At 37.6% G+C, this 16,274-nt stretch overlaps 1 protein-coding gene across 1 annotated transcript in view; it reads left to right on the top strand.

Moving 5' to 3' along the window:
* Positions 1-16,274, top strand: part of LOC148951845 (uncharacterized) — a 223,015-nt gene that overhangs the window by 71,025 nt on the left and 135,716 nt on the right. The window contains exons 11-12 of the mRNA XM_089089083.1: positions 6,355-6,612; positions 14,246-14,814. Coding sequence (XP_088945209.1) covers positions 6,355-6,612; positions 14,246-14,814 — 827 coding nt within the window. The remainder of the gene's footprint in view (positions 1-6,354; positions 6,613-14,245; positions 14,815-16,274) is intronic.

Here is a 16,274-nt window from a genome sequence, read left to right as displayed (position 1 = left end):
GCGATTTGCACAAAATTCAAAAATTCTGAATTGCCATTGGCATATACTAACGAACAACCGAAGAAACAAAAGAAAAAATTCATTCACTCAAACAAACGAACCAGCTATTAAATAAACCGGATAACTAGTTCACCTGATTTCTGATCCTAACAATTGTATTTCTTGCAGATACCCTTTGAGACCTAAGGGGTTGTTGACGTCTTTGATTGTGTGATTGGGAGGGTGGTTTTAGGTTTATATCAGGGGTTACTAAAGTATCGGCTTCTCTTTTGAGAAAACCGAACAGGGATTCAGGTGATTTAAGAATAAATGAGTCGTATATAGTAGTTTGTATTGAAACGCCTTGTTGAAAAAAAAGAATACGTTTAACCTCTTTTTTTATCTTATGTCATTTAGACATGGCACGGCCGATCCGCTCTAATTAAGATTCTTCAATTCCCTAAATATCTCAAAATGAGGAAAGTTCTTAAATTCACCGTTCTGGATAGAAATCTTATACGAAAACACAGCTAGATGATGTAAGATCCATTTTTTTCTTTGCCTTGTTAAATGACCAAGGATACAGCCCTTTGGTTATATCCTAACACCAAATGGAGGTGTGAAAGCTCATGTTACAGAAGGAATAGGAAAGGTATGGGCTACATTCGAAAGTATCAAGAAGTTGCTTTGGAGGAAACATGAAATAGGTTTAAAAACTAAGATGTGGGTCTACGAGGTAATTGTTCGGTCGATTCTGCTCTACGCAAGCTAAACTTGGTCTTTAAAGGCTGTTGCATGAACGCCATTTTACGAGTCAGTCAATGGCCTCGTATTTCAAACGCTGAGGTATTAAGACGCTGTGCCCAGAAAAACCCATATGCGCAATCAAAAAACAACGAGAACTCAAGTTTCTTGGGCATAAACTATGACAACCAACTGGAGCTAAATCCCGCGATGTCCTCACCAGACCGGGCGGTCAGAGAAATAATACCCATCTGTAAATATGGCCTAATTATCTTAACCTTTCTTTCTTTATAACCCTGGAAAGCGGGATTGAACTGTAATTTTTTACAGCTTTTCGTTTGAGTAGGTCAAACCGAGTACCAAGACTATCCTTGGATAATTCTTCTGGAAAACATTTAACAAATCTATCTCAGTCTTCCGAAGCGCCCAGGTTTACGACCCCCCCCCCCTTGACCAGTCTCATTACCTTAGATTCCACTATTCTATTGTTAGTTGGCATATTTATCTTCCTATTCTTCTAAACTTCTTTTTGGAACTGAAATTGCTCTCCAGTTAAATGAAGCCCTCCACTTGATCGATCTTCTCGTTACCCTCGTTACCCTACATCACCTTTTCACCCTGACTTATTCCCAGTTTAGTAAGTGACTTAGTCTTCTTAAAATAAAATTTCAAACCTATTCTTGCATCCTGAGTTCTCAAAATCTCCAAAAATTCATTCATTCTGTTAACATTTTTATCTAAGGCACTCAAATTACCTGCACAATCTCAGTTTAGGAGATTTTTACTTTCCCATTTTATTCCACGTTCTCCCTTAGCCTTTCTCATGTTCTTTAGGAAGAAGCTCATCAAAAGGATCGATACAAATGAGGTTGGGAAAAACCCTACTTTACTCCCGATTTAGCCTATTTGGTACTTAAGTGTTATAGCGACCACAGCAAAGAAGCTAAGCTAGGTTAATCATAATAAAATATACCAAAATATGATGAAAATATATTGCTTTAGTAACAAAATTATGGAAAGCAGGCCGCCCAGAACGCATCATATTGAATACCTAACCACCTCTATATATTAAACATTTAATTAAAATATACCTGCATAGATACCGTTTATCTCGCTTGATTATCTCCGAATGGACATAGATAACCGGTATCATTAGAGGTCAAGAACAAAGCATGGTCGCTATAACACGTAAGCACCGCTTATTTTTCTACACTTCAAGGCATTTTGATTGCGCAAGGCCAGTATTTTCACCCTTCTCTTTCCTAGTTATGCTCTATATTGTAGAATCAGTTATAGCAGCTGAGTTGATAGTTAGGTCAGAACGTAAAAAATATAATTACACCCTCACTGACCAAATATGTCACGCTTCAAAAAGTCAAAACAAAACGGAAGGTGCTTTATGCCCATTCCTATCCCTCAAAACATTAAGCTTTTCCCCGATTTTACTTCTGCCTCCCCCAGGCCATTCAGCGTGTCCCCATGTGGTGATAGGGGAACGCCCTACAGATATGTAGGGTACCTCCATAGGACGCACGGACCAAGAGGGGACCTTGTCCCTGGGCGTCCATAATAGAAACTGGGGCACACTCGCCCGGGGTCATAAATGCAGGTGGAGGAGGAAGAAGGCCTCTCAAATGTACACTCAAAAGGGGTCTCTTGTTTGTCCACAAGTCCTATGAGTTTCAAACCTTCTCCCAGTAATGGGTTATATTGCATGGTGATGCAGAACACAATTGTGGGAGGATCCTCTATAGGAAGACAACTGCGGCAGGGCGTAAGATCCAAATCTATGGACAACTGCCTCTGCAAAGGGCTGCCTCGACCCTTTCGGGGTACCTGCAAGACTGGGGGCCTTGCAGTCAACTTTATTCCCACTTGAGAAGTGGCGCCCCTCGAGGAAATTATAGCCTAGTAAACGACAAAGTATTCGCACGGGATTCTGACTAATGGACAATTCTTCTGGGCTTGGTATGTTTTGACGGGCGTCTTCGGACTGAATAACCTCTTCCTAGCTAATCTATCGATTATGGGCTGCCTCCCCGTAGTACCATAATATTTGTAGGCATGAATGTATAATGAGTTGGAGGTGATAGGTTTGAGATTGTTTGTGCCGGATCTTGACTCTTGTTGATAGAAGAGCATCGCTAAGTGCTGAAAACCATATTGTGACCAAGATGGGCCCAGGATAGCACAAAGCCTCCATTCATGGAGGTCCCATGGACTACTTGCTGTCCGGTTCTAAGCCGGCTTAAGCACTTCGGTGTAGACTTGAGAAGAAATATGATCCCCGTCCTGCACTGGTATCCGGGATCATTGCTTTTCCTGAGGCGAAAGTAATTTCAATTATTTAAAGAACATGAAAATTGGAACTTGGAATGTTATGACGTTAAAAAATGACTAACGTATTGACATTTTGACTGACGAATTCAGACGATTCGAAATGGATTAGTAGGAGTTTCAGAAACCCATCCCAGGGGTAAGAAGCATGAAATTAGGTGATATAGAATGTGTTTACTGAGACAGGAAGGATGGGGTACATAGACAAGGAGTAGGGCTCATGATGAACAAGGAGGTTGCTAAGTCTTGTTTAGGCTGGGAAGGTATTAATAATAGAATACTAATTGCTCTTTTTATGACTAAAAAGTTCAGGGTATCAGTTATAGTAATATATGCCCCTGTAGAACCGACTGACGGAGATAGTAGTGACTCAGATGAATTTTACTTACAGTTACAGGAGCAAATATACAGGGTCCCAAGAATAAGTATGATGTTTTTACTGGGAGATTTTAACGCCCAGGTCGGTAGAATTAGGGATAGATGGTATCCTAGCCTATGCAAATTTGGTGTAAGAAAAGAAAACAGTAATGGATACAGACTTTTGCAATTTTGTAGGTATAACAATCTAGTTATAACCAATACGGTGTTTGGTCATGAAATGGCTCATAAGTTAACATGGTGTTCACGTGATGGTAAGACAGCAAACCTTATGGATTATGTTATAGTAAACCGAAGACTGGCAGGATCAACACAAGATACTAGGGTATATAGAGTGCCGTTATTGATGTTAATAGTAAAGATCACCATCTAGTAGTGTGAAGGGTTAATTTAAAGCTGAAATATCGGAAGGGTAACTACCTCCCGGGAAGTTATGATGTTGGTAGACTCCAGGATGAGAATTTGAGAGAAATTTTCCAGGAACCGTTCAATATTAAACTGAAGAGTTTAAAATTTGATAATGTGGGAGATGGTTGACATAATTTTAGAAAAATAATTTGTGAAGTTGCTGAAGGTGTCTTAGGGAAGAAAGATAGAACTGCAGCTGAGAATGTTAGTGAAAAAGCTTTATGTTTAATAGAAAGGAGAAAGAACTTGTACAGGAATTATCTGAGTGATAGATCATATGAAAACAAAAGGAATGTAAAGAAAGTGGACAAAGCATTATAATATTAACTAAGGAGGCGTAAAGTGGAGACCATGAATAAAATTGCTTAAGATCTGGAAGATACAGCTGGACGGCATAATAGTAAAATATTATACTGGCATGTTAATAAATTGAAAGGGAATAGTCAATCTGGACTTGGCCCATTTAAAGGTAGGAACGGGGCCACAATTAGCGATAAGCAAAGAATTAAAGAGAGATGGGCAGAACATTTTGAGAAAACGAGATAGATTTGCAGGAAAGATATAGAGGAAAATGAATAAGTTTGTGATTACCTTGGATGTGAAGGAAGACTCGTTTTGTGAGGAAGAATTAGCCACAGTACTAAAAGGAATAAATAATAAGGCTCCAGATGCTGATAGGGTGATATATGAGTTTCTTAAATAGGGTGGCTCTGAGGTTAGAAATAAGTTACTAAAATGAATATGATTTTAGAAAAAGGGGAATTATCTAACGATTTTAGGAAAACCTTAATTATACCACTTTATAAGAAAGGTGATAAAAGTGAGTATGGTAATTATCGAGGCATTAATCTGGTCTCTCTAGGCAGTAAATTACTTGGTAATATGTTACTTTTAGACTGAGAGATGCCATAGACAAAGTTTTAAGAGAAGAACAGTGTGGTTTTAGGAAAGGTATAGGATGTGTCGACCAAATTTTCACTCTTGGGCTAATAATTGGGAAGTGCTTGAGTTTTCAAACACCTTTGGTCCTCTGATTTATAGATTATGAGCAAGCGTTTGATTCTGTTGATAGAAGGGCTTTAGTAAAGGTTTTATCCTTGCATGGTATACCAGACAAATACATTAAAGTGATTAGTGCTATGTACGAGAATAACACTGCTGCGGTTTAGGTAGGAAATGAGGTTAGCAGCTTGTTGTGTATTAAATCAGGAGCTAAGCAGGGTTGTGCTCTATCCCCCTTTATATGGATTATTTTGATGGACTTTGTCTTGAGGACCACAGGAAAGGCAATGGGAGACCACGGAACCAAATGGGGAGGAAGAAGTATCCTTGTCTTACATTATGCTGATGAGTTAAGTATTCTAAGTGAAAATGTGAGCAAAATTAATGAAGTTTTAGAGGCATAGCATACTCCGGGTGTTAAGAAATCGTTTGAAAATTAATGTTAAAAATCCTAAGTCACTCAGAATAGGGATAAGTGTAGATGAAGAGGTGACGTTGGGTAACCGAAAGATTGATCAGGTGGGCAGCTTCACTTAGCTTGGTAGTATTATTAGTAAAGATGGTGGGAGCAGTGAAGATGTTAAACGTAGAATAGCCAAGGCTCAGGGTGTTTTGTCACAGTTAAAAAAAAGTTTGAAAGAATAGAAAGAAAAGTCTGCAATCCAAGACTAGAATATTAGAAGCTACAGTGATGACAGTGGTCAAATATGGCTCTGAAGTATGGGCGCTCTGAAAAACGGATTAAGATTTGCTAGATGTTTTCCCGAGAAATGTCTTAAGGATTGTTATGGGTACCCGGCTGACTGACCGTATTTCAAACAATAGGCTATAAGAATAATGTGGTTCAATACCGCTCTCTAGGTCTATAATGAAAGAAAGGTTGAAGTGGCTAGGGCACGTTTTGCGGATGAAGGATGACAGATTGCCGAAGATTGTCATTTTTGGCCAACCGTGTAGGGCTAACCAGAAAGCAGGTCGTCCTCGTCTGGGGCGGGAGGACGTCATAAAGAAAGATTTAAAGGAAATGGGAACTTCCTGAGCGGGTGTAAAAAGGGAGGCTTTGAATAGATTGGGATGGAGGAGGAGCGTGCACAGCTGTTTTGGCCTCAGGTGGCTTGGTGCTGCGGTGAGTTGTTAGTAGTAGTAGTAGTAGTTTCTGTGTAGTCCACGTTTTTAATGTTTTTTCGTGTGCATGCCAACAAAGAGACTACTTTTTTTTGTGGCAATAACTGTTCAAAACGTTTAGTTTTTTTTTTTCTTTTGACGAGAAGTTATTAACTTTGGGCCTTATATTTATTTTTGTTCCTTCTCAAAATGGCCACTTATGAAAACACTTATATTTCATAAATATTTCACAGTTATATTTCATTGTATCCCATATATTTTCATGTTTCATATATTTTATCATATTTCATGTATTTCATTATATTCATTATATTTCGATAAATTATATTTCAATGTCATATATTCTTATATGTTATATAATGTTGCATTATTATATTTCAGCTATCGTTCATCGATGCTAGAATATCATGAGTATGAAAAACTTCACAATGCAACGAAATTGCAAAAACAACAAATTGAAGAAACAGCTAAAACCAAGGTACCTCCTGAAACAAAAAATATCTGCTCCAAATGTAGCTGCACCGTTGATAGCCAATTGCAAAGTCAGCCCTCGGGATCTGATCAAAAGGCTGCAAGCGATTCGACAGTACCTCAACAGATGGATTCAGGGATGGTGCAGTATTTTCACTGGCTTCAAAAGTAGGTTTTTTTCCTTTTTATAAAGAGAAAAAACTAAAACGAAATTATTCGAAAAAACTTAAAAAACATATAAAAATATACAAATATAAAGCTAATATAAAACAGAACAAATATAAAAAATTAATAAAAAAGACCTTGTCTGCTTAGCTGTTTTAAGGACATCGTGTTGGTGTAAATTTTTCCCTTTTTTTTGCGCTGAACCACCATTTCTATATTTTTCATATAGATCATTCAGGTCTACATTTTTGTAGCATCCATAAACGAAGCATTTTTTTTCATTATTTTTTTATTCTTCTTCGTTGTTTTCTAATTATTTTGTTATTTTTGTTTTTAATCGATTGTCAGTGAAATGTCGTATACATCGTAGTATCTGGTTTGCTCAACGCTGTGATCAATGGTCTTCCAACTTGAATTCCCTGGAACTCTTTGGTTCCTCTGGAGGTTTCTAGATGTGCTTTAGAGAAGAGTTAGCTACAGAGTAAGATAGTATAATATAGTATAAGATAGTAAGATGGTGTACAGTAAGATAGTAAGAGTAAGTGTAGAAACAGCGTGACAGTGGAAAAAAATACAGAAAATGGTTTAAATTGTGCATTGTCTCTGATTTGTTTTGCGCTGTTTCAAAATTCTGAAAAACTGAAAAAAGGGTGCAAGGCCAGCAAAAATTTGAAGAAAAAAAAATGCCGCAAGTATTTCGCCTGTATAATTACTGAAGCATACATAGTGTAAATGAAGGACGCAAAATCAAGACTAAAACGACTAAAACGATATGGACTTAAAAAGGAATGGAATGTTGGAAAACCAAAAATAATATGAAAACCGGAAGGGGAAGCCGAAGTAAAAAGTCACTAATAAATTCAATGATACACTACAGAGTAAAAAATAACCAAATTAAAACAAAAATCAGTTTAAAATTGAGTTTTAATTGTTTAACAAATATTTAATTTTTTGGGTAAATATTTCCCATCTTAGAATTTATTGCCGCTTTTGCTTTATTTGGGTCACTGGACTTAAATCTAAGGGTATTAAGGTAAAAATGTCAGGGAATGTTCAGTGGAAAGTTGAATCAAATCAAAACACACGACGTGCAGGTAGGTTGTCAAAAGTGCGTATCAGCAATATCTCAGGAACGGCTTAGACCGTTAATTTGAAACTTACAAGACATGATGAGCGGTATGTTGAAATATCTAAAAGGCCCTGTGTGCTTACTACTACTGCTACTACTTCCTCTGCTACTACTACTATTACTACTACTATCAGTACTACTACTACTAAGGCTGAGGGTATTAATGTGAAAATTTCAGAGAATGTTGGACTGAATCAAAACACACTACCTAAATGCAGGCTGTCACAAGGACGTTTCTGCAACATCTAAGGAACGGCTTAGGATATTAAGTTGAAACCTTCAGGGCATGTTGAGGGGGATTTAGAACCAGCCAAAAGGCACTATGCATACTGCTAATGCTACTACTGTGACTTCTACTACTATTGAGTCTAACGGTATTAAGGTGATCCTTTCAGTGAATTTTAAAACGAGCTTTGGACTAAATTACTATGTTCATGCAGTTTGTCCAAAGGGTGTATCAGCAATATCGAAGGAACGCCCTAGTTGAAACTTTCAGGGCATGCTGAACAAACGGCAAGGCACTATATGGACACTTACTAGTAGTAGTTATTGTGTTACTACGGCTACTAGTACACCTATTACTGAGCCTAAGGGTATTAAGCTGAAAGTTTTAGGGAATTTTAGGGAGATGTTGAACTGCTACTGCTAATACTGCTACTATTATTATTACTGCTACTAGTTCTACTAAGGGTAAGTGTATCAAGTTGAAATTTTCAGGAAATGCTGAGGATGGAATAAACAAAAGGGAAAATACGCTTACTACTACTACGAACGCTACCACTTACACTGATACTAAGGATGTTGAGATGAAGGTTTCAGGGAATGCTTAGGGGGCTGTTGAACTAAGTCAGAACACATAGTCTGCACGCAGGTCGTGAAAAGGTTGTTTCAACAATATCTTAGGAACGCTTAGAGTATTTAGTTGAAATTTTCAGACTATGTTGGAGGGGATGTGGAACTAACCGGAAGACACTATATACATATGGAACTACTATTACTACTACTACTGGGGTGAAAGGGTACTAAGGTGAATATTTCCGTGGATTTTAAAGGGGATGTTGAACCAAATCAAAACACACTATTTGCACGCAGGTGGTTAAAAACTGTGTTAGTAATATTGAGGGAACGCCCTAGAGTATTAAGCTGAAACTTTTAAATCATGTTAAGGGTGATGTTGAACAACCGACGAGGCACTATGTGGACACCATTACAACGTACCACTAGTACTACTACTGCTACTGCTACTAGTGCTGCTATTACTGAGGCAAAGGGTATTAAGGTGAAAATTCTAGGGACTGTTGAGAGGAATATTGAACTACTACTGTTAATACTGGTACTACTGTTGTTACTGCTACCAGTTCTACTAAGGAGAATTTATAAAGGTGAAACTTTCAGAAAATTGTGATGGGGTAATGTTGAACCAGCCAAAAGGCAATATGTGCATACTACTTCGGATGCTACTACTACTACTACTGAGGCTAAGGATATTGAGGTGAAAACTTTCATTGAACGCTTAGGGGGACGTTGAACTTCATCAGAACACAATGTGTGCATGTTTATCAGAAAGGTGTATCAGCAATTTCTTAGGAACGCTCTGAGTATTAGTTGAATCTTTCAGGGTATGTTTTTGCGGTATGTTGAACTTATCAAAAGTCACTAAGTGTATGCTATTGTTACAACTTCTACTGCTGCTAATATGCTACTACTACTGCCATTACTTCTCCCGCGACATGTAGCTCAACCGGTATAAAAAATTCAGCCGGTACCAGCAATACATATGCGGTACGCAAGTAGTTTTGTTCCCTCGTTTGTCAAGATTTTTAATTCTACACCTACTCTTCAATAATTGTATATATTTATTTGCTTTAGTTAATTATTATTTTTATTCGTTTGACTCTGTTTGACTCTGTTCAGTTTGAATCTGTGATATTTCGAATAAATGTATAATTTTGTATGACGATGGCTATGGCTGTGATTTTCATATGTTTTATATGTTTACTGCCTTATTATGATAAGAACTGCCGCTGATCGGCATGACCGTGTAAGGCGTTTGAAAATAAAATCGTTTTATTATTATTATTAATCAAAAAAACTTTGTACAGAATAAGTACACAAAATAACAAAATAACTCATGCAGGAAACACAATTAGTTTGGAAAAGCCGAGGGTAAATTTTGTAGCTCAATTCAGAGGATCATTCATACGCCTTAATCGCTATTGGTCAGAGCTTTGTGCCTTCGTCTTGGAGGCTACTCTTTGAAGTTTGTATTATTTGAAGTCTTTGTTAGTTGAGTTCTGAATAGGGTTGCCCCCCCCCCCCTAGTGCTTTATCACTATTTCTAGTGATTTTTTATGTTGCCTAGTGATTTTCTTCTAGCTAGTGATTTATAGTTATCTTTGTTCTAAAACTAGTTATTTTTCACGATATAGCGCCTAGATTCATGATTCAATCGAATGAATCATACAAGAAGCCTTTTAATTAAAAAACGCAATTACTACTGTTCCTAATATGTTACAGATTAGCATTTATGCAAATATACCGCCTTTAAATCTTCCGATTTCTCACCATATATCCATATCAGATATGTCATATCAGATATATATCATATCAGATCAGATATATCAGATATAAACTCCAATAATTCTCCAAATTCTCTTATTTGTAGTTGAAACATATAGTAAGTGCAGATAGTTTCCTATTCTTTAAGTTTTTGGATTTATGTGCTAACATATCAAACAGTTCGTGGTAATGAACTGTAAGAATGGAGCGACACGGCTAAATAGTAATCAAAATTCTAGAAACGGAATTTTGATATTAATTGATGATCGGCTCATTATGTTGATTCCAAATATATAAGATGTATGAAGCTTAGTTTTATCCATAGAAGGCTACGCAACTGCGAAAATTTGTCTAATTTTTGAAAGAGGGAGAAAAAAACCCACTAAAATTCAAAGAATTTTAATTAAAACCAAACCATTAGATTCGGTAAAAAAAAATGTAAAGCATACGGCATTGGACTTTACAGTCCCTACCGACAGTGCTGATCTCCGTTTCTTGGCCCTTCAGCCAGGAAGTGCAATGGGGGGCTGGGGGCCAACCATCCTGTGCTTTCTCACCTGTTTACCTACCCCAGATATCTCCAGGCACCCATTTAAAGCTAAGTCAACTCTGGCTGAGCTTACAGAGTCACGCCACTGACACCCCTCCCAAACCAAATAACTGGATACACTAGGATTTGAACCCTCGCCTTCTCAGAACAAGACTCCTAAATATAGCACACCACTCCACTCGGCTAGGATGCGTATTAGTATTAGAGCAAATCTAGCCACTCCGCTAGATTCGGCGTATCAGAGAATCCTATTGTAGAGGTTTTAAGCCACTATTTGCAAAAATGTTGAATTTTTATATTATTTGCCAGAAGAAAAATCACGGATGCGTGTTTTTTTTTCCAGGGGGTGATCATATCGAACCAACGGTCCTAGAACATCGGGAAGGCCTCGTTTGAACGGAAATTAAAATTTTTAGTGTCCCTTTTATTTGACCACAAAGATCGGATGGCTAATAGCCTCCCTCCCACGTTCTTTTTCCCCCAAAAATTGTTCCAGCAAAAGTTTCAGATAGCCATTTTGTTTAGCATAGTTGAATGGTTCCAAAATTATACTTGTAGATTTAACATGACCCATGCAGCCCCTGAGGATAGATCTGGGGATAAAAGTATGCTGAGGATAATAGGGATAATATACGATCTATGAAAACCAGTTTCATAGCGACAAAGACAAACAACGGGTGACAGAATACACTGGACTTGTATAAAATGGGCTATATATTTGCACATTAGGGGGTTGGGGGTAAGGTGAGGTTAAGTTAGATTAGGTTACTTTACCCCCACACCCCCCTAATGTGCAAATATATAGCCCAAATAATATTATTATTGTATAAACTGAAGTATTATATTTTCATCATATTTTGACACATTTCAGTGGGATTAACATAACTTTACTTCTTAGGTATGTTCCGTATAATTAACAAGAACCTCTGTTTCTTTAATAAAGAATTTCTTGGGTATGTTCCGTATAATTAACAAGAACCTCTGTTTCTTTAATAAAGAATCAATAAGACCGATGCTTATCGAAATTTTTGAAGGGTGGGACAAATTTGTTCCATGAAAATATAATTAGGCTATTTTCAAAATTGTTTCTGGTGTCAGTAATTATACTAGCTCAACTAGAGTAAACAGAAAATAGTTTCTGTATTTTTTTGGGAAAAAATGGAGTTTTGAATAAACAAGGAAAACAAGTTAAAAGAAAAAAGTAAATATTTCGATTAGATCACCGATAACCAATTTTCAGTGATCGGGGGTATAAGCCAAGGGTACTAATTCGGGAAAATACAGGGATGAAGTAAGGATTTTGTTCTATTCTCTGTATAAAGATTCAAAAAGCGTGTTTCAAAATTCCAAAGGTAATTTTTGGCCAAAAAAGAAAAAAACATCGATCTAAAGGTACTTTTCCACATCTAGGGGTAATTTCATCCCCTTCTTGTAGGTACGATGTATAGAACATGGTAAAGAAACAAAACAATTATTAGTCACCATGATAAGGAGTATTATAATTCTAATGATTTGTAGTCAATAATCCTGTGATTTATGTGCTGATTTAGTGATTTTTTTCAAGAATATAGTTTTTTTTACCGGGTGGCAATCCTGGTTCCGACCAGGGTTGTGACTTATGAAATAATAATATTTTTACCTTTTTACCTAAGCTTATTTTCATCATTTTCGCCTAGGTGTGGTTCAGGGAAAGAGAGAGGAAGGTAATTTGGTATAGGAAAAGAGTCTTATACTATTTGAGATATACTTCACGAGGGAAGGTGGAGCTTTGGAAACTGCGACCCAGGGCTCTGGGTTAATTTTTTAGAATAAGGGCATTGGTCTACTGACTCCCGAAATCTGTCAATGCTATGTGCATTGCAATCTTCAAGTTCCAGGTCACCAAATCTATTTTCCAGTGCAAGATTATATTCTCTCTGCAGAGCCTTGCTATGAAACTTTCGACATCGAACTTTTAACATTGTTTCGGGTTTTTATTGCAACCTTCAGATTCAGTTTACACTCAGCCATCACAAGTTGGTCTGAGAAGCAGTCTGTGCCGTGGTATGTTCTGACATCTTCAAGGCAACATCTCTGTTTACTTTTAAATATGTGGTGTGTTTGGTTCTTGGTTCTGCCATTGGGAGAATTCAAAGTATATTTATGAATCGTCTTGTACGTAAATAATGTACTTCCGACAATTAATTCATGGGTAGCGAAAAGCCAATGAGAAATGTTCCATTTCGCTCAATTCACCGCGTTCATGTGCGCCAATCACCGTGGGTGCGTATTGGGCATCACTTCCAATCTTCGCATGAAAGTGCCCACATTTTACCCGAAGATCGTTTCAGTGGACATTTTGAGCAACATCGTTCAAGGACTGGTAGGAAGAATCTTTTTATTCGCTCGCTTCTCTAGTGGGAGCATACACCGCAATAATAATCCTCTTCTCAACAGTATTAACAAATCGTTCTCGCGAGATGGGGTTACTGACGGGCTCCCAATCTGAGAATGATTTCCTAGCTCCCTTATCGACCGCAAGGGCCATTCCACCAGTTTTCACCCTTTTTTTTCAATAAAATAACAGATGCTAATTTTCGCAATCGGCAATCCCAAGTGCATGAATGTTCGTCTTTGATAGGGCAGCAATCTCAATATGCTAATTTTTAAGGGCCTCCATGACACTATTCGCCCTGCCACACTATGTTTCCTGGATCAAAACTCTTAAGTTCCAGAATCTGATTCAGATAAAGTCGTTAAAAATTGTTTCATGGGGCTCGTAGCATTGGTCATCATTAGGTCAGTCTGATTTCCGAGGTCATTTATTGCTGCTAATAACTAACTTTTCATAGTGACAGTTTATCAGCCTCCCGACCAACCCTTGACACTTTACACGGATTTGGGACCGTCAGCTGCGGTCCGAGAGAGCCAAAGGGAAAATCTTGGTAATCTCTCTGGCGCACATCAGATTGGGCTTAAATTAGTTTAAGTCCAATCTGCTACTCTTTTTACTTGAGGGGGAAACTAACAAAAAAAAACAGTTTTACAATGCGTCAATGAATGAACAACTTGAGTGGTCGGGGATATATCATGCAAGTACCGCTATTTTGAATAAAAAACTACTTAACAAAAAGAAAGAATTTTTAGTTGCATATTCTTAATCTTCAAGAAAGGGTGGGGGGGGGGCAAGTAGGAACAGATTTTTTGAATTAAAACTGTCCTTTTTATTACAAGTGTAAACAAATTCAGTTTTGTTGCATATTCTCGGTCTTCAAGTATGAGGAGGGGTGATACGTGGTGTCACTTAATGGGTATAAATAAATTACAGGCCAGCTTGTGGTAGTTTTTGGAAACCTGTGAAATCAAAATTAAATCTCTTTTAGAATTGAAATTTTCAGCTAAAACCTTTCCTTTTCTAGGTGGTACCAACAAGTTTATGGTAATGGCAATGCTTACCCGCCTCTAAATCTGCCCAATTTCGGGACTTATGGCTACGGTGAAACTGATTATTCTCATATTGCGCCATATCAAATGGAGCAAATAAGGCAAACCGAAGCACCGCAGAAAATAGAGACACCAAACTATTCCCGAGTTCCTCCTTCTGAAGCGATCAATATAACAATCCCGAAGCATCTTAAAAAAGATCCAGATTACCAAGAATGGGAAACAGACAAGTTTAAAAAATATGCTGAACTTGAATCTAAGGGCTGGCCAAAGGATCATACTACTGTTATTCACGTAACCTGCAACAACCCAATGCCTGTGCCTCCTCAAAAACCAGTGCCACCACGAAAGAAAAGAAGATGGTTTCGACCAGGCTATAGGCCACCCCCGTTTCCACGTGAAATGAAGTTGAGAATGATTGATAAAGCTGCTCTCTCTGAAGTACAGTATTTGGATCTGGCTGGTGCAGACAAAATTTATCCACAAGATTTGTTCCCGAGGGAATTTGAAAGGCAAAATACCTCAGCGTTCTTTCATAATCAAGGTAATGCATTTTCTGATATTCATTAAAGACAAAAATAAAAATAAAATGAAGACGAATATGTATTTTGGTGCGTCCTGAGTTGGCAATTCTAGAATGTTTTGTTTTGAAAATCAATCTAAACAGCAAAATATATCAAAGTATATAGCTTCTCCTCTGTAAGGTCAAACAGGCCCTTAAATGCCAGTTTTTGTGAAAATCAAACACTGTTTGTCAAATATTTACTTAATGTGCTTTGACTAAGCTTCTGTGCTGAAATCTACATACTCAGAAATCCGCATGTACCAACTGGGATGGAAATCAAAAAGTTGTTTATTATTATCATTATTATTTTTATTTATGCACCTTAGTTCATTTTAGTTCAGGATAGTCAAGATGCGATCTTCTCCAAAGGAATGGACCCCAACGAGTACTGATAAAGAGGCAAAGAAGCCTGCAAGGGGGTGGGGGGAATAATAGAACATACATCGAAAGCTTAGCCACAGAAGCCAGACGAACTGCAGGTCGTGGAGTCAGTAGAACTGTGTAACTATCATAGGCAGCGCAATAGCGCTGCCTAAATAAAGAACGATGTTGGCACAATGTATTATTTGTTTTCTTGTTTTGGCAACAGGATGTACACACTGTTGGTCCTTGGGGATTGTTGACGGATCGTACACCCTGTTGATGAAAGTCAGAGATGGATCAAGCGTGATGTTGAGAAGAAACGATTCGAGACGGAGCAGTACATACTGTTTTCCAAGGGGGTTGGAGACAAAGCATACACACTGATTTCCAAAAGGAGTTGTATTTGGAGTATGCGCACCACTGACGAAGGTCTTTTTGAATGACCTTCAGTGCAAGACGTTTATATTCTTGAGTATGGGGGCTGGGAGAGGGTCAAATGTATCAACTTCGGTGCCTTCAATCTTAGAGATTGGAATTTCTTGCATGACTCTGATTTCAATCAGACAGTTCGTGATAACGAACTGTAAGTAAGGAGCGATGCGACTTAATAGTAATCGAAACTCTAAAAAGTGGAATTTTGATATCAATGCTTATAGCAAAAGCATCGGCTTATTATAATGATTCAAAATATAGAAGATTCATTAATTTTAGTTTTACCCATCGAAGGCTATGAGCCCGGGAAAATTTGAATGATTTTCGAAAAAAGGGGAAATCACCCCCTAAAAGTTAATGCATCTTAAGGAAAATCACCCCATCAGAATCAGCATATCAGAAAGCCCTACTATAGAGGTTTCAAGCTCCCATCTTCAAAAATGTGGGATTTGCAGTTTTTGCCAAAAGAAAGATTACGGATGCGTGTTTATTTGTTTTGTTTTTTTGTTTTTTTTTTCCAAGGGTGGTTGTATTGAACCAGAGATCATAGAATATCGGGAGAGAGCTCATTCGAACGGAAATAAAAAGTTCTACGCCGTTTTTTTTTCGCCAATGTATTTCGATTAATATTTTGAGATTGTCAT

Source organism: Artemia sp. Qi Xiang Cuo, chromosome 5 (genome assembly GCF_049724085.1).
Source record: "Artemia sp. Qi Xiang Cuo chromosome 5, ASM4972408v1, whole genome shotgun sequence".
Taxonomy (NCBI): Eukaryota; Metazoa; Arthropoda; class Branchiopoda; order Anostraca; family Artemiidae; genus Artemia; species Artemia sp. Qi Xiang Cuo.
The sequence above is the reverse complement of the archived record's forward strand: the minus strand, read 5'-3'. Positions and strand labels throughout refer to the sequence as shown.